The 24,517-nt window shown below is 35.9% G+C and overlaps 1 protein-coding gene across 2 annotated transcripts in view; it reads right to left on the bottom strand.

Moving 5' to 3' along the window:
* Positions 1-964: 964 nt before the first annotated feature.
* SCAMP1 (secretory carrier membrane protein 1) overlaps positions 965-24,517 on the bottom strand; it is a 39,224-nt gene continuing 15,671 nt past the window's right edge. The window contains exons 3-9 of one of the 2 annotated variants that reach the window (XM_007434174.4): positions 16,844-16,942; positions 16,632-16,743; positions 15,122-15,250; positions 10,194-10,353; positions 9,133-9,234; positions 5,937-6,054; positions 965-3,228 (exon numbers count right to left, since the gene is read on the bottom strand). In XM_007434174.4, the coding sequence (XP_007434236.1) occupies positions 3,064-3,228; positions 5,937-6,054; positions 9,133-9,234; positions 10,194-10,353; positions 15,122-15,250; positions 16,632-16,743; positions 16,844-16,942 (885 nt within the window). In that variant the 3' untranslated portion in view covers positions 965-3,063. The remainder of the gene's footprint in view (positions 3,229-5,936; positions 6,055-9,132; positions 9,235-10,193; positions 10,354-15,121; positions 15,251-16,631; positions 16,744-16,843; positions 16,943-24,517) is intronic. The other variant, XM_088130128.1, reaches the window with a different exon arrangement.

Consider the following 24,517-nt stretch of genomic DNA (forward strand, 5'->3'; position numbering starts at 1 on the left):
AGATAACTAAAACGTTAGGGAGCACCTGGCTTCTATGAATGGGTTTAAGTCTTCAGAACATGACCGATTACATTCAAGAGTCCTGAAGGAGCTTGCGAATGTCATCTTGGAGCCCTTATGATCTTTGAGAAATCATGGAGGTTGGGCATGGTACCACAGGACTAGAGAAGGACAAATATTATTCCTGTCTTCAAAAAAAAGGGGGGGGAGGAAAAAAGACCTGGATAACTACAGTCTGGTCAGCTTGATGTTGATGCTGGGCAAAATTCTGGAATAGATATTTAAGCAATGAGTTTATGAAGCATTTTGTGAGCATTTAGGAAAGATACATTGCTGGGCAGGTACCAACATAGATGTAGCAATAATAAATCATACCAAGCCAACCCACTGTCCTTTTCTGACAGTGGTCAGTTTACTTGGACGTAATATACCTTGACTTCAGCAAAGCATTCAAGAAAGTGTGCCACAAGGTTCTAGTAAAGATGGCAAAATGCAAGTTCGACTATGTTACCCACAGATACAAAGATAGATACAAAGATCACTGAACAATATCCAATGTCTCTGTGTCAAACTGGAAGTCCTGAGTGAAATATCCTAGGTCTTTTCAGTGTCCTGTGCTGTTCAACATATTTATAAATGACTTGGATGAAGGGCTAGAAAATACAATGATAAAATGTGCAAACTACATAAAGATGGGGGGAACAGCATACATCTTAGAAGGCAGTACCAAGATTCAGTAGGACCTTGACTATGCTAGAACAATGAGTAGAAGCCATTAAGATCAATAACAGACAAATACTAAGTCCTATGTTTGTTCAGGAAAAAAAAAATCAAAGGCAGGAATGAGGGTGTGCAATACTGGGGAGCATATGTGAAAAGGACCATATGTACTCATGGATAAGCCAAAAAATAGTAGGTGCCAAAATACACCCCAAAAATTGAGTTTGGCTTATCCGTGAATGGGTTTATCCACAAGTATAGATGGTAGTACTTTTTAAAAGTACCCGTATATCCCTATATACTTGCGCATAAGCCCATCCACAGCTAAGCTGACCTTGGAATTTTTAACCAAAATACCATGAAAAACGTGGGTCAGCTTATCCGTGGGTGGGTTAAAAATTCCAAGTTCAGCTTATACGTGGGTGAGTTTGCATGTGAGTATATGTAGTATCAGGGTATTTTTGTAGATCACAAGGTAAACACTGGAAGAGAAAAGACATGATAGTTGCGTTTAAGTACTGAAGGGCTGTTATGTAGAAAACAGATCAGAATTGATCAGAATTGTTCCAAAAGACAGACAAGGAACAATGGATTTAAGATTCCAAGGAAGCAGATTTCAGTTGGACATCAAGAAAAAAGCAAAAGCTATTCAACAATGGAACAAGACTGTCTTGGGAAGTGGTGGACTCTCTCTTGGCAGTATTCAAACAGAGAAACCATTTGTCAGGATGCTACAGTAATGAATATGTATGTTGGACAGTGTTGGATTAGATCAGTCTTTCTCAAACTTGGCAACTTTAAGATGTGTGGACTTCAATTCCCAGAATTCCCCAGCCAGCATGGCTGGCTGGGGAATTCTGGGAGCTGAAGTCCATACATCTTATGAATGAACTCATCCATGATGAATTCATTTTTTTTCAAATAAATATTACATCAGAGTTCAAGAAAATCAGATTCTCTATTGCAATATTTTACCCAATAGAATAAAAATCTCTGAATGACAGAAATGGAATACCATTCAACTGGTAATCCATAGCATGCTTCAAATTATCCTCCATTAACACTTACCATTTAGAAACTCAAATGGGAAAAAGTGACCTGAAGAAGAGGCAATTAAAACTCAGAACATTATGACGAAGAATTAAAATAACAAACAGCTACCATATAACACCATACTAAACTGATTATGCTAAAATGTATCTTCAATTTGCATTTAATAAAATGCATTTATTCAGATTAAATCTCATATGAAGGCTGAAGTATGTTAAAAGAATTCAAGTACATAGTTATTAGCGTTTGAAAGCCTGATTAGGGTCTATAGTTGTGTTAAAAATTTAAATAAGTTACTGTATATTCAGATGTTTATACAAATAGTAAACAGAGTGACTGACAAGACTAAGGATATATCATTAAACACAAGTGCATACTCTAAAAATGTCAAAATCATTAAGCACAAAAAAAAATTTCACTACATCTTAACACAGGTCAAAATGGACTAGCTATGAGAGTGTCTAAATATTGATAAACAGATTCTGTTTAGGAATATGTGCTTCCTAGTCATGAATAGTGAAATCAAAAAGAGCAAATATAATAACTCTGCCTCAGTTAAACATAATTCTCTTCACTTCATGTTGCATTACTTGGATGAAGACATCTGTGCTCCAAGATAACTGAGTTAGAACACTACACCATGAAAACAGATCTCAACAAATACTATAGTCGGAGTGATAGACAAATTATGGACCAAAACACTAGTGCAGCATGATCAAAATTCTTTCATGCAGACTCAGATTATTAAAAAATCTATTCTCCTAAAAAAAAGAATTTACATTATCTATCATACTTATTTTAAGCTTATGTCTGTCCTTCATCAGCTGCTGGAGCTACAAAGCAGCAGCTAAAATTTAATGTTCAGAATTGTCAGTTTTGTTTCTTATGAAAACAGGGAAGCAAAGTGTTATGAACAGGGTTAATTCAAAGTGCTTTTCTCAAGTCAGGAGGAACAGTTCCACAGAGTGCGACAGACCATGGAAAAACAAAATTATTTGCTTATCTCAGAACCTAAACTTGTCATATGAATTTTAAAGCTACCGTTCTAATTTTCACCAAATATCGTGTACCTCCAAAAATATGGAGAAAAAATTAACCATTGTAAGCTAGTACCGTGGCTAGGAAGAACTTCTCAATAAAAAATTCTAAAAGGAATGAAATAAGGACCTTTTTCTGTCTTAGCCCATGCACAGCTGAAAAGACATACATGCTGTGTGCATTTTTAACATAAGTCTTTAGGGACTGAAAAATAAAGTACAGCCAGAAATTTGTAACAAGTTTCATCTCTTTTGTCTATATTTGATTACCCTTGAAAGCATTTTGAGCAGCACTGGTTGCTGCTGTTGAGGCAGCATTGGCTGCAGCAGTTTGTACAGTTTTGTTGGACATCACACCCGTTGCAAATTCTTGCTGGGCCTTCTCAAAACTGGCTCCAGTTGTACGGTATAAACCATGTACCTATAAAGAAGCCCAAAGAGAAAGTTTGAGGCATATTTCAAGACATAACCATTATACAGAGTTTAACAAAAAGTTTTAGGCCACCAAATTAAAACAAAAATGCTGACTTTAATAGCCACTTCCAATCATGGCACGCACTTTGTTTGAGATGGGCTACAATGAATCTAAGCAGAAGTTGCAAAGCACTCTGGTTTCTCTTCAAATTGTGTAAATCTTTTGCCTTTTACAAAGCATGATAAGCTGCGTCATTTGCACAATGTTACAGCACATATATCATCATTTTGACACAACTGTGACTTGTTGCAAACACCACTGTATATAACTGCATCCTAAGTAAAACCAAATAAATAAAATTGATAGCTTAGCATATATATCCATAGGAGCATGTTAAACTTCTGGGCGCACTGATTTTCAAGGACAGAAGTTATGGTTCCAAAGAAACACCCTACATGGCTCTTTTAGGACCATCATGATAAATTAAACATGATGAAGACTGTAGATAAGAAAATAGTTAAGGGCCTAATAAGTTCTGCCTGCTGAACACTGAAATACATGGAGCTGAGAAGCTCTGATAAAATTTCACCAAACATTAAGAGTAATTTAACTGAAATCTTTTGTTGGAAATAAGTATTTAGCTTACAGCTAAGCTAAATTTAGCTTAGCTCACAGCTAAGGTAGGAAAGCCAGACTAGAATAATACTCCTTTACTATCTTTGACAAAGAATGGGCCTCTCACTGAATTTAAGAAAATGAAAATATTTCTAATTACCTATAACTCTGGAGTAGCTAGTTAAAGGTCAAGGAATGATAGAAGCATATTCAGTGGCACACTGTAGTCACAGTTATGTTGCAATCCTAAATATGTTTATAGGGGAATAAGTCTTACTGAGCTTAATGAGACTTGCTTCTAAGCAAATTAGTTTAGAATTGTACCATAAGCAATGAAATGAGATTACTTAATACTAGTTTTCCATGGATTATGAGAGCTGTTTTTAGTCCTACAACTATTAGTTTTTGTTTTTTTTTGTCTGCACTCAGTCATTACTGACCCTGCAGTGACTGCTTTGGACGAGTCCTTTGCAGTTTTCAAGGCAATTGTTTTCGGAAGTGGTTTGCCAGAGCCTCCTTCCTAGAGCAGAGCCCAGCTGGCAAGCGCAGGAGGCGGGGTTTCTGTTGCTTCGCGCCCTTTTCGGGCGGGCGCGGCAGCTGCTCCCGACTCCCGTGCAAGGCGCCGCCATCATTTTTCCTCCCACCGGAGTGAGAGTACCCATTTATCTACTCACGTGACTTTTCGACCTGTTGGGTTGACAGGAGCTGGGGAGGAAACAGGAGCTCACCCTGTTTAGCGCGAAGGCTGGACTCGAACCGCCGAAGCGTCAGCCATTTCTGGCCGGCAACTTTCAGCGTCATTAAGCCACTGCGCCACCGTGTCCCCCTAACTATTAGTTTATATTAGACCAAAAGCAAATAATTTTTTTCACGCTTTAAAAAATCTCTTCTAAATTACAACAGTTCTTTGAACATGTTGCCTGAAGTTAACAGATTAATGCCTGAAGCCAGTACTTGGCAAAGAGAAAAATATTCCTTAATCATTTTTTAGATCCAACTTATTTTAAGGGAGGTTTTTTAGATCCAACTTATTTTAGCTAGTTAAAGTACTGTTGTTTTAAATCACAGGGATAACCATTATTTTTTTCTTGACCATGTCTACTGCATTATCTGTGATAGGAGGCACTCTAGTTGTAAGTATAAACTGTGACCCCTAGTGGTTAAACAAAAAAGCCACACACAATTTCACTCACATTAGTTATGATTCAGCTGAAGAAATGGAAACTAAATCTATTTGAGGTGTATCAGAGGATAATTTCTGTTTACCAGTCTCTGAGTTCTATAGTAATACAGCACTGTATATATGTTCTTGCCTTATTCAGGTATTCACTTTTGGGGTCTCAAGATTCCTTAGAAAGTTTATGATTTAATACTCAACTTTGAGTGTTGCCAAAGAATTTTGTTCCTCCAAATGAATAAATAATAGTTATCATTTTCTGTTGTTCCTGTTCTTGTCTATTTGTTTTCATGTGTGTGTTACTACTGCACAGTTATTTCCTCAATTAAACATTTGTTTGTATTTTTTCCCTTTATCATAAATATTTTAAAACTAAACAATAGCATGTAGGGCTGAACAAATTCCACAATCTGCTCCAGGAAGATGGAAGGCTACAGAGAGACGATGGAAAGGAAAACTCTCATGGCAAGAGCTCACTCTCTTAATATTGGATGTGACCGATCTAGTTTCTAAATATTAAAATACGGAATTTTTAAGAGGTGCTGCAGGAAAGAACAAAAGTAAGTTCTTTGTGTGCATAATCTTTTGATCCCTAAGCTCATAAGGGGTTCTCTTCACAAAAGGCCTTGGCTTAAACATTGGGGGGCGAGGGGGAGAGCGAGAAATCAAACAAGCTCTAAATCAAACTAATTTGCTATTATTGACATTTTAAATTTAACAGTGAAAGAGACTATTTTATTTATTTAATTTCTAAATATGGTAGGCCAAATGTGAATAGTATCAGGAAATAATTTAGTCAACCCAACTAATTATAGTTATTATTTATTTTTATATGGCTTCTCCTCTCAAAAGAGCCCAGATATGAACATATGTATACCCCATGTTATCAGCAAGAAGGATGATGGATGGAAAAAACACTTACCTTTTTAAACATAATTAGTGAGATGACTGCAGAAGCTGTAAAAAGTGCTGCTATGACTATCATCATAATGCCAACTGGAATACTATGGTTAAGTCCAGTGAGAGATGAAATCCACCCACTAAGGAAAAGAGAGAGAGCTCTCAAATACACATCTATAACAGGCACTTTAGAGAGGTATGGGTATTCTTCCCTCCATTACTGTCCTTTAAAGGAAAATACCATTTTTTTCTTCTATGGATTACAGAGGAAGTTCTTAAAGCATTTTTTAAAAAAACACCCCTGCAAGAATTGAAAACACAAACACTTAGATAATTGTTTGGGGTGGGGGGGGCAATTCTTGTACTTTTATCTAAACTGAAAAGCATCCATATGCCTATGGATGGGAAACAGATCTAAATTATTCACAGCATGTTTGAATGTCTACCAAAACTTCTGATCTACTTAATTCAGGGGTGTAGGTGTTCCAATAAAACAGTCAAAATTTTGCCAAAACAGTGGTTAGTGAGGAAAACAGCTATTAGGAGAAATCTTAGTTTAGTCCAAATTTATTCCTTGTAAAATGTAATTAGAACATTTTTAAAGCTATCTTCAAAGCTGACATCCTTCCATGAAGTAGTAAATTAACCATGAAAATCCTGCTTCATACATTCTTACATGCCAAATAATATAATTGTTCCCATGACAGGATGCCCATTCTATTATGAGTACTGACAAGGGAATGGCTTATGAGTAACTGAGGGGAAAGACTCAGTTTTAGGGCCCCCTGGATTTGGATATCTTCTACTGTTAACACTGGTTGGGGTACTACTGTCCCAGACAGGGTTGGTGCCCAATCTTGGGGGGGGGGGTCCTTCTGGACTCATGGCTCCTACTCAAGGAGCAGGCAGTACCTTGGCCTCGAAGGCTTTCGCATAAATCCATTCTTTGTGCCAGTTTGTACCCACTCCTGGATTAGGAGGCTCTGCTCATGGTCACTCATGCCTCAGTCATTTCCTGACTGGAATACTGGAAGGTGTTCTACATGGGGCAGCCCTCAAAAAGCTTTTGGAAGCTGCAGTTGATCCAGAATGCAGGACACATGCAGTTTTGGATGCATCACAGTACATCAGCATATCGCCACTGCTACAAGAGCTGCACTGCCTCTAGTAGGCTTCTTGGTACAATTCAGTTAAAGCCTGCATGGCACAGGGTCAGGCTACTTGTAAAACCACCTGTCTCCAATGGTTCTGCCTATCCCATGAGATCTGGCAGAATGGACATGCTCTGAGTCCCTTTTGTGAAATAATGACATCTACTGGGACCCAGGAGGTGTGCCTTCTCTTTCATGGCAACTGCCCAAAGGCCCAGCCTCCCCTGACCCTGACCCTCTTGGCTTTATTTGTTTGTCTGTTTATTTTTTAATGAATTTTAAAGCCTTATAGACCTGGGTTTTTCTTTGGTTGTTAGGATGTTAATGAAGCCTAGTATGTGTGTTCTGTTCTGTATTGTGATTATAAAGCTTCCTATAGTATTTTTCCAAGTCATCCTTGACATTGGAAAAAACTGCACAAATAGATTTTAAATTAGAGGAGAGGACATGTTTTGGATTCTTTTAACACTCTGTATGGTCTGAGAAATCATGTAGACTTTTTACTGTAAGAAATCTCCAAAGGAACTTACCATTGCTGGAAAAATCTGAAATCTAGCTCTCCTAACTGCACTGTCAAAAGCAAGGAAATCACTTTTTGTTGTCTATGGTTAATTCTTTATCAATGATATACTGAGCACTAATCATACAATTTTAGCAACTTCTCTGTCCACTTACTGATATTATATCTTTGTAAAAAAAAATTCAAACCAGCAAGGAAATCATAAACACAGCCTTGACCTTAAAAGATGTGGAGACTGATGAACCAGCCCAGCTCACTGTTCATTCATGAAACAATTAAACAGGGAAAGAAAAAAGAAACCTTTCTATGGGGCTGCATCTTCCTTTTACAATACCTTCTTCAAGGAAAGGAACCAGCTAAAACATTACACTCCACCTTTCAGCTACATAGGGCCATAAGTACAGTAAGACGACAGAGACGTATTCTCCTTTAATATTTTGTTAATCCAACAAGCCACATTTTCACTTAAAAATATGAGCACAGCTTAAGAGGGCTATTTGTGTAATATTATTTCAGCATTCAGCTTGCTGCAGCAAAACTACAATATATATACCAAATTATACATAGAAAGAGAAAAAGAGATAGAACAAATATTGTCACACACATATAAAAAACGTTGTACAAACATCTTGAGATCCAGTGTAGTTATAAAAAATCACACAAAAAACACATTATATACAGTAATCTCTTTGTATTTTAAGACAATTAAATTATGTTTGAAATCCAGGCAGAATGAATTTGAATTAGGATTGGGGGAGAAGCAGAAATCAGTAACCTAAAAAAACATGTTGCCTTCAAAATGCTCCTGAACCACAGCTTCTATCAGCCTCATTTCAACATACTGGAAATGCTGAATTGGGACTGTTGGAAGCTGTGGTTCAGCAACATTTGGCCAACGGTCCCCCACTTCTGCATAAGAAGGTACCATTTAAAGTGCCGTGAAGGCTTCTCTCTGACCGCTATGAGAATGCAGCTTACCTAATTCTGAACTAGGCTCCATGAAAAATTAAACTAAAGGATTTCCCCACCCCCTATCCGTCACTGCAGTTTTGTCCAGTTTCTGATAATCTGGGCAAATGAGAAGCCTCCATCAGTACATATGACAAGGATAGCAAGCATGTTTTATTCCTTCAGTAGACATCCTCTGAAGTAAGCAGTGACTAGCAAATGGCCTGGCATCCACTCTGCTTCTTGGCATGCCCCGATTCCTGATACCACTTGCCTACTGGCTCTGATATCATAGTAAGAAGGTGCAGGTAAAAGCAATGTAGCTCTATTTGTCTACAAATGCTTTGTTATCATACTAACATACTATATGATATACTAATGTCTGGATCTGAATTTGAATTTTTGTTATGTGGTTTAATTTAAACAATCTACTCATTGTGGGCATTTGGGAAATACCTTATTATTGCAAATAATTGATGCTTAACTCTATAAAACATTTAAAAAGAAATGCCTCAGTGGACTATAATACCTTTCAACGGTGGCAAGTTATTGCTCTTGCTGCATATACTTATCAAAGAATAATACTGCATGACACTTACCAGTTGCCCCATCCTTGGAATCCTACAGCTTGAAGTACATGCACAGCAAATTGACAAATGTATACAAAGAAGAAAACAAAGAACCTGAAGGAGCTATCACTCCTGAAAGAGAAGGAAAGAAAAAAAGTGAAACATTTTCACAATACTTGCCAAACATTATAGCAGTCTCTCAACTCTCATAGGTCAACAGACAAATAAATAAAAACAATGCAAACATATATTTTGTATATAAATTCTGTTTTTATGACTACATCAAACCGCTGGAAATAGGCACTTTCAGAAGCATTCCTGCCAAACTGACCAACTACAATAAACACTACCAGAAAGTTAAATATCAGAGGCAAAACCCAATAATTAAAAGCAAACAAATCATATAAAACAAGCTTAACAATATTGGAAAAGAAGTACAGGAGACTGCATTTTAACTAAAAATATTGTCATTTATTCATTGATAAAGATGTCTACTAGCATTTTTTCCATCTCTCTCTCAGACATTTTCTTATTGAATCAGAGAGAAACCTTGTAATAGGCAGCAAACCATTTTCTTGCCCAGCTAGCATTCCAAAAGAAAGTAGAATATTACATAGTTGATTTTTTAAAAATGCACGAAAAGAACATTTTAGAGGAAGTGTCAGACTTCGGTGTTATGCCAGCTTAGATTCTCATTAGTCCTGCACAGGATCTTTTATGTCCTGAATAACTTCTCCCTATCTACTCTACTCTATTATGATACTCCAGTCCAGGGCTACTCCAAAAGATAAATTGTTCTTTTCAACAATGGTCCCATGAGGTAGCATGACAGATAGGTAGAGCTGCTGGCCAACTAACACCTTCTGGTAACTGCATGGCATCAACTTCATGAATTATCTCAAGTCTACCACTGTGATAAGGAGCCTGGGATCCCTTCCAAGTGCATTGCTGCTTAAGCAAATTCCCCCAACTGACGTTTTAGACAGGTATGTTTTTGCCAATGTATGTTTTGAAATTTTCTGGAAAATAAGAAGATATCAATTATATACCTTTTTAATAGCGCAAATTACACATTAGATCAATACTTTTACCTGAACGCTCCATAAAGTGGTCTGTACCAGCACACAAATGAACATGGAGTAAAAAGCAAGAACCAGAGAATACTCAGTCCAAAGTCAACTCCTCGACTGGGTTGAAGGCAAAACCAGGCCAGACATCCAAAGATATTAAGAAATAATGTCACTGCATGGACTGCAAAGAAAAAAAGGAAAAAAAGGAAAAAGGATGTTAAAATTATACTGCTATACTTCTATAACAGAGCAATATATCAAACTGAAGAAACACATCTTCATCAGTGTTACATCAGGATTTTATCACTGTAGTCAGATGGATGAAAATCTTAAGAATTATATGTTAAAAACTTGTTTTTTAAAGCATCCTTCTATCAAATATTCAAAAAGAAATTACTTTCTGTTAAACCTGACTGCATAATGTGTGTTAGCCAAGAATCACCAACGAAGGGCTTCATGAAAAGGGCAGAGGAATATCTTGTGCTACCACTCATTAGAGGATCCTGTGATTTCAAACAAGGCTCATATGCTTTATAAGGAAATCCAGGCAGAAAGAGGAACTTGAAAATCCATAATGTGCACATGGAAGTTTGGATCTGGAATACTGAGATAAAGCCTGCTTATCCAAAAGAAAATGAAATCTACGGCCCTTCAAATGTGGCTGAATTATGGCTAGCATTTATCACAATTTCATGCTGGCTGGGACTACGATATATTGTAATTCAGATATATCTGGAAGGCCACAAGTTTCTTACCCTTATATAAGGGAATAAGTTGGAACAGAAATATCTGACATGCTACCTCAAGCAGCATACAGTATACCAAGTAAACTCTGGGTTGGATATAAACCTTCTTCTCTAGCAGTCAGATCCTTTGAGCAGTGTTCTGTTCAGAACATTCTGTTAGCAGCACTGGATGGACGTGAGATGTTTTTCCTATTTTCCCTCCCCATAAAGCTCCTAGTGTCATTACTCTAATTCTATGGAGGAAACCTTTGGAGGGGATCGGAAGCAGCTGCAGAAAGAGATGACAATTCCCATTCTATCAGAAATGCTCATTGAATGAGAAACCCATAGATAGGTGCCATCTTTAAGAATCCCGTTCTGAATCCACTCCTACTGTATATCCATGTTTGTCTATTGAATATATACGTTTCCAGATGAAGAACATGGCCAATTACTTCCTAACTCAGAGGAAAGTACCACAGCAACATACTCAGCACCTATCAGCCTCAGAAATGACTTTAAAGAACAGTAGATGCTTCTCCTCCCATGCTTTTTCCCCACTCATCTTTCTGTCTTAAGGTAGCAGGCTTTTCACAGCTGTTCTCTTAATGAGGGTCTCTTCGCCATTCTTCCATTGCCCCCAATTATGTCTTTCAGGGGGAAGATGGTTGGAATTACCCCCAAAACAGCTGTTGCATACAGTATTTTAAAAAGCGTGCCTGCTTAGAACCTCTGCATATGTACATAACATTAGAAATCCTTTACTTTAAAAAAAATACTGTGAGAATGATTTTCAGTAATGATCTTAACCAATATAAATGATTAACCTCCAGACCAATCTGCGTCTATTCATAATTGCGAAATAGTATGATATTTTCCCAGAAAATATATTAAATATAATACAGCAAACTTTATTTAAATTAGTAATTTAAAAGTCTTTTTCTAAGCAATTTAAACTCCAATCATTCCAATTATATAATTTTGGAAAAAAATAGACTGAAATAAAACTTGACCTTTTCAATAGCAGTCCTGAATTATAACAAATTATGTGTTTGTAAAAGTATGATAGAGTGAAGAACACAGGTTTTATTTCTGTAATAAAAATTAATCCTATCTTTTGCCAAACTTCCCAGCTAGAGAAGCAAGCGGTTATACTTGCTTTAGCGGCTGACGTTTCTACAATAATTACTGGATGTACAGATTTTTGCAGATACTGTTTAATTATCTGAAAGCTGGGCCAGTAAATATATACAGGAATAGCACAGTACCCTACAATTAGTTATATCAAAAGTATACACAGTGTAAGTCATCTGCAAGTTCTTATAAGTTAAAAAAAAGATAAGTTACATAGAAAGATTGTGATCATTTGTACATATACTTTATATACACAGTCTTCATGTATGAATTTAGGAATCTTGTTGGTGGCATAATTCTACATTAAGGGAAATGACTATTACAAAATTGCTAGTACAGGATTCTGGTTAGGCTTTGATACATATATTGCACATGCAGAGTGGAAAATTTCAAATTTGCAAAAGGAAAATCTTGACGAGGTTACTACAATTTACTTTAACAGCAGAGCAGTTTGTGTATCTATCTATCTGTCGTTACTTGCAATGGTAGTAGTATGCTACATTAAGGATGGGAAACTTACTACAGTACCCTTACAATATTGGTGAACTACATTCTCATCATCTCTTATTGATGTCTGAAGCTGCTAAGACTTGTTCCACAACCTTGGCCTACATTAAAGAAGTTTCTCTTTCTAGTCCTCACTTTATTTTCTCAGCAGGTACAAGTAGGCAAAAATTAGGCAAGATCCATTATTATTGGCTAAACTGAACACTTTTAAATTTTATCTAATTCCCAACTAAGGTATATTTTGTGCATTTAAATACACAATAATTTATTAAAACTATATACATTCAACTGTTCTCCAATTATATCTTGATGAGATACTGGACAGGAGACACTAGCTAGGTATTTATAAATAAATGGAATAACAGTTTTTCTTTTTGTTTTAGGTAACTAAAGATTTTTACAATCAGTTTGTTTTGAAAAGTGTCAAGATAAAGAAGAAAACAAAAATCCAAGTGGGAAATTATCACCATCCACTACTACTATCATCGGCAAGCAGCAATTTGGCCAAAGCTAGTTTGAAGTACCCTATGCAGCAGTTTTTAATGGCACTTTTTGAAAATGTTTAAATATGGTTGCTGGAACAAATAGGAGAGATGGTTAATAATTAAATAGCGCATACACACACACACATAATATGTATGTATATGTATATATTTGTCTCTATGTCTGTGAAAATGTCACCTTGCAAAGGGCATAAAATCAGTATCTTTCATTCATGATACACTGCCAAAAGCTTAAGTAAATCTTTGTTTAGATCTCAGCCTACTTAGTTTAATGTCAAGGGACTATGTGTAGGCTCATAATATAGCCTAATTCCATTAACTATAAAAGTCTATTATCAGATCACAGTTTTAACCAAGCTTCAACTGACACAAACCCATTTCTAAGTTTTAAAAAACAATAATATCAGAAGATGCTTTGCCAATATGGAAATGGCCGAATATAAATTAGAGTTAGGGAAATAATATGAAATGAAACAAGGTAGTATATAGTAATATGCATGAATAGAGTTATTAATAGAAATAAGCAAACAATATTAAATACAAAGAAAATACTTTGCTGCAAATGTATTTTACTGATAAATGTTCCTCATACTTAACTTTTTTCATGAGCACCTTAAACATAGCTAATGATTGTTGATAGCCTGGTTGCCTCAAGTGGAAAATGCATTAAGTAGAAGGGAATCTGGGAGTACACCAACAGTTATCTATCCCTTTATGTTTTCTTAACATGCTTACAAGGCTGGAAAGAGCCAGCTATATCAAGGTCATGTTCTTGTGCTGAGTCTAACATCTGCTAGTCTTTGGGTATTCAATAATAGTTGATATGGAGGAGGAGAAAGAGGAAGGAGCAGTCCAGTTCCAGGAAGACAAAGGGGGCAAACTGATATTTTCATGATAATAAAGAAAATGGGGATAAAATAAAATGGGGGGAAGACAACATATTATTATGGAGAAGAGAATTTCTAGAGGAATAAATTAGGGACACAATTTAAGTGGAGATCTTTTATGGAAACTGTTTCCTACTTCATCGTATGCCTTTTTAAGGACTTGCTTTTTCAATGAATTTATTCTTAAGTTACTTTTTATAATAAAAAAGTTAAAATGAAGGAAGACTTTATAAAGACTTTAATTTATAAATTAAATTAAAAACATTCTTTCAAATAGGATTCATATTTGGACAGGAGCACTGTCATCCTAAATAAAATGAAGACAAGTTTGACCTTTAGAAATCAGAATCTATAAAGTTTTAGGAAACATCTAATTATGCTACAATAAAGCCTCTATGGAATTAGTCCCATTATTTTACCAGTTTATATATTTTAACAATATATAATATAAATGTATCATGATCTGTATAATGATATATTAACTTACTACAAGTTGAGTATCTATACAATCCAAACTGGATACATATGATACAAAAAAAGATTTCTACTAGCAGAATAGATTGCAATCCAATGGAAGCTTCTACTGGAGGAAGGGACTAAAATTATTTTCATTCATTTCCCTTTTTTCTTGCAGTGTTACATATATACCAGAATCATCTCAGATGTTTCTAGAGATATTTTTCAGGAGTCATGAAGGAAGGAAGAATCAACAAAAATAACTTTCCTTTTTAAATTCAAGCAAAAAGTCCCAGGAGTAAAATTCCTCTCATAAGAACCCTAGATGCAACCATATGAGTCTTCGGCTCCTTTTTCATTTTCTTACATGCATGTATTCTTTAGGATGCCAAATACATTTAATCTCTAGCATCTATATACATGCATTATCTTAAGTATTATTCTTCATGGGCCTTTGCAAATAATAAGGCTCTTTGCTTGCAGATGAAGTATCCCTGTATATCCATTCCTTGAAACCATAAAGTACAACTAGTTCCAGTCCCTCCCAAGGTCTTCTGGGTCTATGTGGATATTCATAAAACAGTTCTGTCAGACAGCTAGCAAACCAACGTGCACTGACTGAATTGCACAAGCCTAATCTTCAGTAATTTTTGCCTATGAAAATATTCTAGCATCGAAACATTACCTAAATATAATTCAAGATTTTTAAATATGTATGTTCTATAGGTTTTACTTACACATCCACAAATAGTACATAATCTTTACTGTTTTCTGGAACTCTACAGGGATGTCTACTGAGAAATCCTGGTAAAAACAAGGGCCCACTGGGAAATTTCCTGGCAGTGGAGGCCAATTGTTCTTTCTTCCTGCAAGAGCAAAAGGTAAATTCTTTGTACATATTAAGGGTCACTTCACACTTTTGATTTTATGATTTCTCAAGAAAGGTTTGTGGATCTTCTACTGATCAAGCAGATTGCATTTCAACAACAATGTGCACAGACAAACACAAACACACACTTAATTTCCTACAGAGAATGGTAACAGGTTGGAGAAAGCTTTGAGATCCTACAAATATCGTGCCCCTGAATTAACAGAAGTTAAGGCATTATTTATTTTCACTTGGAACTGCATTCATTAAACGGAGGCTTTACATAAAGTAGGTAGAATCTCCAGTCTGTGGCTTCAACCCTGCACAGCAATTTCCCTTTAGAAAAGCCATTACTGCCAATGGAAACTTTCTTCAGTCTAATTACTATGTTGGAATCATAACTTGGGAGACAAGAGCTAACTCACTCCACACATTGTGTGAACCTCACCAAAATAGCCCCCTATGTCACAATTAATGTTGTGTATGAATGTGGGTGTGAGAAAAAAATGTTACTAGAAATGGCCCTGCCAAGCTTTGTATTTATCTCCTAGAGGTTCTCCCAGAAAGTGATGTGGCCTTTGGTGAGAAAAATGATCCCCACATATGCTTAATTGTGAAAACATTTTAATTTAATTAAAAGAGTTTCCCCACTTAAAATACAGAAAATTCCAATGCCTACACAGAATCATTAGCAACATTTCAATTAAAATGAGTTGAATATAATTGAAGCTGCAATTCTATGCAATCTTTCCTGCAATAGCCATTTAGAGTCTTTGCATTAATGGAATACAAGCCCCAATGAACAAACCAACCAACAGATTAAACATGGATCAGGCTGCACTGCAATCTTCACTGATTGCTCATTTTCACATCTATTCTATTTCAAGAAGGAACATAAATGATTTTAAGATATTCCTTAAGTAAACTAAAACTGCAGCTTAAATTTCATAGCAATGGCCTTTCCCCAGTCATTTAAGTCAGGAAAGGCTTTTGTCTCTCTTGACAACTATTTCTAGCCACAGGGAAGCCAGTAACTTCACAAGTCTCCCTCAAACTCAGCTCAATTCCTATCTGACTATACAGACAGATCCACATCATTTTCGTGGCAACTATGTGAAAGTGATTTAGGAAAGTTTTGCTTTCTAAGTCTAGCCAACAGTCCTGAAATTTCCTGATGGTCTCTACTGAGCTATTATTGGTGTCCTCTTTAGCTTTTTCAAGATCAGCCGAGACTGGCTAGGTGCTGCCACCTACTGTAACAAAAGAATGACAGGAATCACAAATCTCAGACAATAAACTGCTAGCACCAAATTATTTTTTTCCATTGCAATGTTGGCTCTGAGGACCACGGCCCATTGTCTTAAGATGCATCAGCATACCTCCCTGCTGACTGAGACTCTGCATCTCTCTTTCCCTACGATCTAGTTCAGCTGCTTTCCGCTCTAATTCTTCCTGACGCTTAAGCAGTTCAGCCTGGGCCAAGGCATGCTCCTAAGGAAAAATAAATGCAGAAATAAATGGTAAAAATGATCAGCATAAAAACATTAAGTTTCACTTACTGAGATTCTGTTATCAATAATTTCAAATATACCTTTGCAATTTGAGTATAAGCAGGTGGTTCCTCAGTTGGTTTCATTATAGCTGGTTGTGTACTGGGCACGTTAGGAATTTTGACATTTCCTGGTGGTGGCTAGGAAATTTAAAAAAGATCAAAATGATTTTAGAGGCACTCTTCAGAGCCTATCAAAGATGTCTTACAAAAATTAATTATAGAGGACTGTAAGATATATGTGAAGCATTTCTGTAATTCACTGGATGGTCAACTTTATGCTTTTCATAAACTATGTACACATACACTAGTGATGTATAATTACATTGTACCATCAAGTTAAAAGCTCATTCACAGAAAGCATGAAACAGTACCCCAAATGTTTTATTAGGATTGCCATCTGATTGAAAACTGATTTGGTATATTTCCATAAATCTGCAAGAAAATACAATGATTTTGGGAAAAAATATATTCATTGTGGGGGGAATATAAGCACAGTTCAGATATGAAACACCAAATAAAACTACGATTTCTTGTGACATGAGAGTTTAGTTTGAATGCATCTATCTCTTGTGTAGCTTGATGCAAAGATTTCCTTAATTCTTAAGCCAAGTTTCCTATGGTATCTGAAGCTAGTCTAAGTCTGATGAACTTAGTTTACCATTATAATTTGTAGGCAGCTCTTTGGATATCTCACTTTACATAACCAAGGAAAACTGGGGCTTTAAAAAGTAGGATTATAAAATGGAAAAGAGGAAAGAACACATCTGAACTAGCCCATTCTCAGAAAGAAAGGGACCTAAGTGTGCAAAGTACTGTGATTTTCAAACATTTAACAAACGTGTTCCTTGGAATAAAATTTTAGCTGCTCAAATAGTATCATTCTGTATGTTATAGTTGTAGGAAAAAATCTTAAAACGGGCTGTTTCAGTCCAGAAACAGGTCTTTTTGCATGTTCTGGGATCAAAACAAAATATGTGTGTTCTGAACATATTGTTCTCCAGTTGAAACAAAATATTCGGCCATTTTGAATTTGTTCTGATGGAAAAGGTACCAATTTGGAATTTTCTTCCTTCAAGCTTGAAATCAAATCAAAGCCTTTAGTACAGTCGGTAATCAGACGTAGGTACAACTCAAGAACAATATTACAAGAGCAAGCAGGAAACAGGACAAAGGCAGGTGAGCAATTTACATAAAAGAAAAGAGAGAGGATGTCCCATTCCCCTACAGGGGGGCAGCTCCTCAAACATAAACATGAACCTCACCCATCTAAAATTATTACAGTGGGCAAAGCTTTCAGTTAATTGAGTTATGCTGCAAATTGAAGAATAAAGTTTTAACTATGACAGATGGCATACTAAAAAAGCCATTGTTCACTCACTTAAACAACTGCTGCACTGCAGAGTCCTCCTAAGTAACTTCAAAACACAGAGTGGCTTCCAAGCTTTGCTGGATTCATGAAAACTATTATATGAATACCTCTAGTCCTTAGTACTTGAATTTGTTAAAAAAAATAATTGCATTACTTTAATATTTGGGACATCTTTTTAGTCAAGCAGTAAATTAACTGGCTGATCTTCAGTGGATAAAACATTGCATTTTTTAATCATGGAGCAGATCTTTTGCAATTCAAAAGAAATAATTTTCACCTAATTAATACTTTTTATTGATTCTTTGTACTCTTCATTTCTTCCTCTGACCAAGAACAGCCTGAAGGGTCATTTTAAATCAACCTCAACTTTGTCTATAGCATGAGATAGAAATCATTTCTTTCAAGATTTTATATATATTTAAGTGGATGCCACTAAACACATACGTTTTCTTGCTTCTTCTGTTTCAACAGACCTGATTTACTGAATAGCCCTGTGTTCAGAACAAAAGAATTGGCGAGACACAATAGTAACACAATAATAATAGTAAGAGACAGTTTGGTGTAGTGGTTAAGGTACTGGCCTAGAAAGCAGGAGACTGTGAGTTCTAGGCCTTCCTTAAGCATGAAAGCCAGTTGGGTGACTTTGGCCCAGTCACTCTCTCTTAGCCCAACCCACCTCACAGGGTTGTTGAAAATAGGAGAATTCGGTATGTTTGCCACCTTGAGTTACATATAAAAGGCAGGATAAAAATCTGATAATAAATAAATAAAATAATAAATAAATAAACAAACAATCTGAAATAGAATAGCTGCTCAACGCTGTCCGAATATACAGCCAAGATACTGCAATGGAGTTTGGACTGGACAAATGTGCCACCCTTACCATCAATAGGGGAAAAATAGTGAAAACTGAAGGAATCAAGATGCCCTATGGAAATAACATCAAGAGTCTGGAAGAAGAAGATCACTACAAATACCTGGGCATCCTTCAGGCTGACAACATCAAGCACACTGAAGTCAAGAAAGAGGTTATTAGTGAATACATCATGAGAGTGAAGATCTTAAAGTCCAAACTCAGTGGAGGAAATACCATCAAGGGAATTAACACCTGGGCAATTCCAGTCATTAGATACACAACTGGAATAGTGGACTGGACTCAAGCAGAACTAGAAGCCCTGCATAGGAAGACCAGAAAAATAATGACAATGAATCATGCCCATCCTCCACACAGCAATGCTGACAGACTCTACTTACCAAGGAGCATAGGTGGGCATGGAGTGTTGCAAGTACACCAGAAAGGTGAAGAAGAAAAAAGGGCATTGGAAGAATATCTGAAGGACAATGAAGAAGATGCACTGAAGCTAGTATACCATGAAGGCTTACTGAATACTGAAGAGCCCAAACTGGCCTACTAGAAAGACCAAATGAATAGAAAAGAGATATGGCAAGGCAAAGTATTACATGGCCAGTACACAAAAAAAATAGTGGGCAAATCAGATAACAACAAGACCTGGCAATGGCTAAGAACAGAAAAGTGGAAGAAAGTGACAGAGGGGCTAATTCTGGCTGCACAAGACCAAGCCTTATGACAAATGCATATAAAGCCAGAATTGAGAAAACAGCAACAGACAGCAAATGGTGCCTCTGCAAAGAAGCTTGAAGAAACAATGGGCCACCAAGTTAGCTGCTGCAAAAAGATCACGCAGACTGACTACAAACAACAGCATGACAAAGTAGCAACAATGGTACACTGGAATATCTGCAAGAAATACCATTTGCCCACAAGCAAGAACTGGTGGGATCACAAAACAGACTAAGTAATAAAAAAATGAACACGCTAAAGTGCTCTGGGACTTTAGAATTCAAACAGACAAGCACCTGCCACACAACATCTGAGACTTAACAACTGTCGATAAGAAAAACAAAAAAGTCTGGATAGTGGATACTGCAACTCCTGGAGACAGCAGAATAGAAGAGAAAGAACTGGAGAAGATCACAAAATATAAAGACCTGCAAATAGAAGTAGAATGACTATGGCAAAAGAAAGCAAAGATAGTAACAACAGTTATAGGTGCCTGAGGTGCAATCCCAAAACATCTGGAGCACCACTTGAAGACCATCAGCATTGACAAAATCACCATCAGTCAATTGCAAAAGGCAGCTTTACTTGGAACAGCTTATATCCTGAGACGATACCTTTAATACCACCAAACATCTGCCTATCCCGGGTCCTTGGGAAGGACTCGACAGGTGGATAAAAATGCCAAATCCAGTCTAAACATCTGGCTGATTGTGTGACCAACAATAATAATCATAATAATGCAATTTATAGAAAAAATAAAGCTCAGAATCGACGTGTTTGTGTGTATGTGTATATATGCCATGAATACTGTAACAAAAATACCATTCATGCTAATGTAAAAAAACAGACTATTTCCCATCAGTTTCCAGTACTTTATATCACATAATTCAGTATCAATCTTAATAGGTATATATAACCCCCAAAATACACATAACCACAAATTGATATTTAGGTAATGTTAAAAATATGGTCTAGAGATTAGATTAGAATTTGTTTCTCATTACTATATAAGCATAGCAGTTCCGACCTGTACTTTCTGCTCGGACTGGTAATGGATTTCTAAGGTCTGAGACCAAAATCTTTCCTATCGCCAATTACCTGCGCTCTTTTAATTGGAAGTGCCAGGGTCTGCATCTGCAATATTCTATATGCATTAGCCTATACAGGTACTAAGCTAATGAGATTTGGCTATCAATGCTGTATCCAATATAGCAAGCACAAAATAGTGCTAACATCAGCCTATGGTGAAAAGATTATACAACTATGGAACTTACAATAAAACTACTGAGAGATCTTGGTAGCTGACAGCATAAGTTTACCAAGAAAGTAAATAAATAAAGTTAGCATTTTATTCAACACACCTAAAATCCCAGGAACAGAATAACAGGGATATTATCCAAGACATACATGTTTTTTTTTATATTAATAAGTGATATGATTAAACAATAGCTTTGAAAATATATAATACTGTTCTGTGCATAAGCAGGACATGAAAACCACTTGCTATGTAGCAACAGCACTAGTATTTGTGGTGTTATAATATTTTAGTGTATTTATTACTTGCCTTTGTTAAAACATAGAACTCAAGAAGGAGCAAAGGGGTATCCTAGCCTGTGTTCCATTCAGGCACTTTACAGACCCAAATCTACTAAGCTCCACAAGGTGGCTGCATTATGTTCTATCAGACTGTAAGAAAGTGCATGAACACACGGGACACAAAGATACTGAGAATTTTAAAGTCAGCACAAATGGAAAAATTCCTCTGGATTTAGAATCACTTTTTATAAGTAAAGCTCTTGAGCTAAGCTTATTTATTATTAAATTTATATCCCACCTTTTGTTCAGGAACAAGGCAGTGTACATAGCTCTCCTGCCTTCTATTTTTTGCCAACAATAGCAATTTTGTGAGATAGGTTGGGCTGAAAGGGAGTGACTGGCCTAAAGTCACCTAGTGAGCATCTATGGTTTTCCAATCTAACACCTCAATCACTGCTAGAGTTGTCAGGAGCTGTTCCATGAATGAAACAGACTTCCTGTCAGTGAAAGGATACCACTGAATCTAATCTAATCTATAGAATAACTTAACAGAAAAATTGCACTGAGCTATCTAGGTACTTCTGGACACTGGTTTCTACCCATCTGACAAGAGACAAAGTTATTCTGAATTTCCCTCTTGATGTCAGGAGGCCATGAGCAACAATATTTGAGGTAACAGTAAGATATTACTTCCTTCCAGAAGAAGAATTTATCTCTCACTTTAAACAATGAAATATTTTATCAAGTATATCCAAATACTGGAAGCAAATGCACATACAAGTTTTATGATCTCAGACTAATATCAGCACACAGATCCAAGAGATATTAAACTTCAGAGCTTGTTCAGTAGTTTTTGCTTAAAACAGGTCATCCAAGAAACTCCAAGAATAGTTGAGAACTTTTGCTTGAACTATTAAAGAGATCAGGATTCTCCTTTTACCTTTTTGAGGTCACATAGGCACTTGTGAGTCTCTGGTCAAACTTCAACTACAGAAATAACTTCTCAACTGCTAACAGTCACATGACTGTGATGTATCTAACTTGGAAAGCCACAGATACCTATTGATCCAATTCATTACAATATGAAACACTTCACAAAGTCAACAAACAATATACATCACATGAATTTCACAATTTTAAATGCATTATTATTAGGGAAAAAACAGCAAGTCTTTTAACATTAATTTTTAAACTGCTATAAACAAGCTTCAGCATATACCCTTTTCCAACATCAAGTTGATTATCGCTTTCTAATACAAGTGTTCAAAAGAGACTCCTATTATTCAATCTGTAGACTAGGAACAGGAACATGTTACAATGGAGTATAATTTGGAATGAGACCAAAGGGAAGGAATGCTGAAATGATTATTTTAGAGATTTTTATGGGAATGATTATTTTATACCAAAGAGTGAAATTGGGACAAATGCTATGAATGTTAGCATCTAAGAAAGTATTGATGAAAAGGAACTGAAGTGAGATAGTTGAAAAATGGTAAGATTGCAGTACAAATGGTGTATGGAGAAATGTTAAAGTACAGATGTGATTTGCTTATGGAGTAGGTGTGCAACTTGTATATGACAATTTCATATTATTGTAAATAAGTTTGTCATGGACTTATTCTTAGCATAGATGTTTATACTGCTATTATGAATATTTTAATTTTGACTCTGTGAGTCAATAGGGTAGCATACCAGTTAAATAAATAAATAACTTCATGGCTTAGAATCAGAATAGTTGAACATTTATGCGTCTATCTTCTTATCTACCTACATATTAAGATCTTTAATCAAGGGCTACCTATGGAAAACCCACACCAACTGAGCTGGAGACTCCAGATACTTAACACTCTTCTAATGGTGCTACTCCAGATGTATAACACTCACTCTAGAGTGCTTCACCAAATGTCTATTTTATTATCCTTTTTGATAATGCAAGTACTTTACTTTTTTCTTGGAGCTTTTTAGGTGCAATTTTAACCCTCCAAAATTATTTGGCTTGCTTTTTAAAAGCCTTTGATTTATTTTATTTTTATAGATGGATTTTAAAATAGGGTACATTAAACTGAAAACAGAAGAACCCTGCTAGATCAGGCCACAAGGTCATCTATACTCCAACATTCTGTGTCACATAATGGTCTGTTTATATTGGATATACTTTCCATAATTTCCAATAATTGTATATACTTTCACTAATAGAGATATTAGAGATATTAAATATTAAATATAAAATATAAAATCACATATTTTAAGTATACTAGGTTACAGATGATAGGTTTAGGAATACGGCAATAAAGGAATTAATAAAATCAAATTAAGCACTAAAATAGTGGTATTTTTGCATAAAAGGACGTTGAGCAATATGATAGGATAGGTGGACAGTTTATAATACACAAATCTACTAAATATGCCTACTGGTACCAATTAAAAACTCCAATAGCAAGGAAAGTAATTGTGGGAGAGACTATTTCGAGAACAAAACAGTGCTTATTAAAGGCAAAACTTTTGAGGGTTTAAATAATCAAGAGACCATATAATTCTTATTTTCACATACCCTTCCTAAATTAATTTACAGGTCCTGTAGTCTAAAATCAAATGTATTTTTCCTCTGAAAGTGGAAATGGAAGCATAGATAATCTCAAATTAGTGCAATCAGATGCACTAAAATCCAATTCAGCCATGAAACTCAACAGATGTTCTTAGGCAAATTATTTCTTCTCAATCTCCCTTAAAAAGTTACTGTTACCATTAAATGGGGAGTGGGATGGGGCTGAGAAGAAAAAGAGACCTACTTAAACCAGGAGGCAATGTGGGATAATAAATAAAATAAAACAAATATTCAGTAATAGATTTTGAATCAGTAATAAGTATTATTTTCCTCTTAGCTTCTAACAGCTCTGAAGAACGGTGGTCCAAAACACCTTTATTCTGCAGATAATTACTCCTAATTTATTCAAACAACTCTCAATAACTTCCTATAGCATATTATGGCTTCCTGAATTTGTCAGTGGATCACAGTGCCTCATATCTTGCCAGATACTTTCCTAAGAACCTCCAAAGCATTCTGGAGCAACTTTTTCAGCAATGAAAGGCTTCAGTAGAAAAGGATATGTCAGAATGCTTTCAATCCAGATTTTTACATTTCATGCTATCCTTTTGTAGAACAATTTATTAAGTTATACTTAGATCCTAAGGAATTGGACAGTTAAAGATCAGAAACCATAAGAAG

This window comes from Python bivittatus, unplaced genomic scaffold, assembly GCF_059951505.1.
Source record: "Python bivittatus isolate LINGU-HERP-01145 unplaced genomic scaffold, Pbiv_v1 ctg000850_np1212, whole genome shotgun sequence".
NCBI classification, from domain to species: domain Eukaryota; kingdom Metazoa; phylum Chordata; class Lepidosauria; order Squamata; family Pythonidae; genus Python; species Python bivittatus.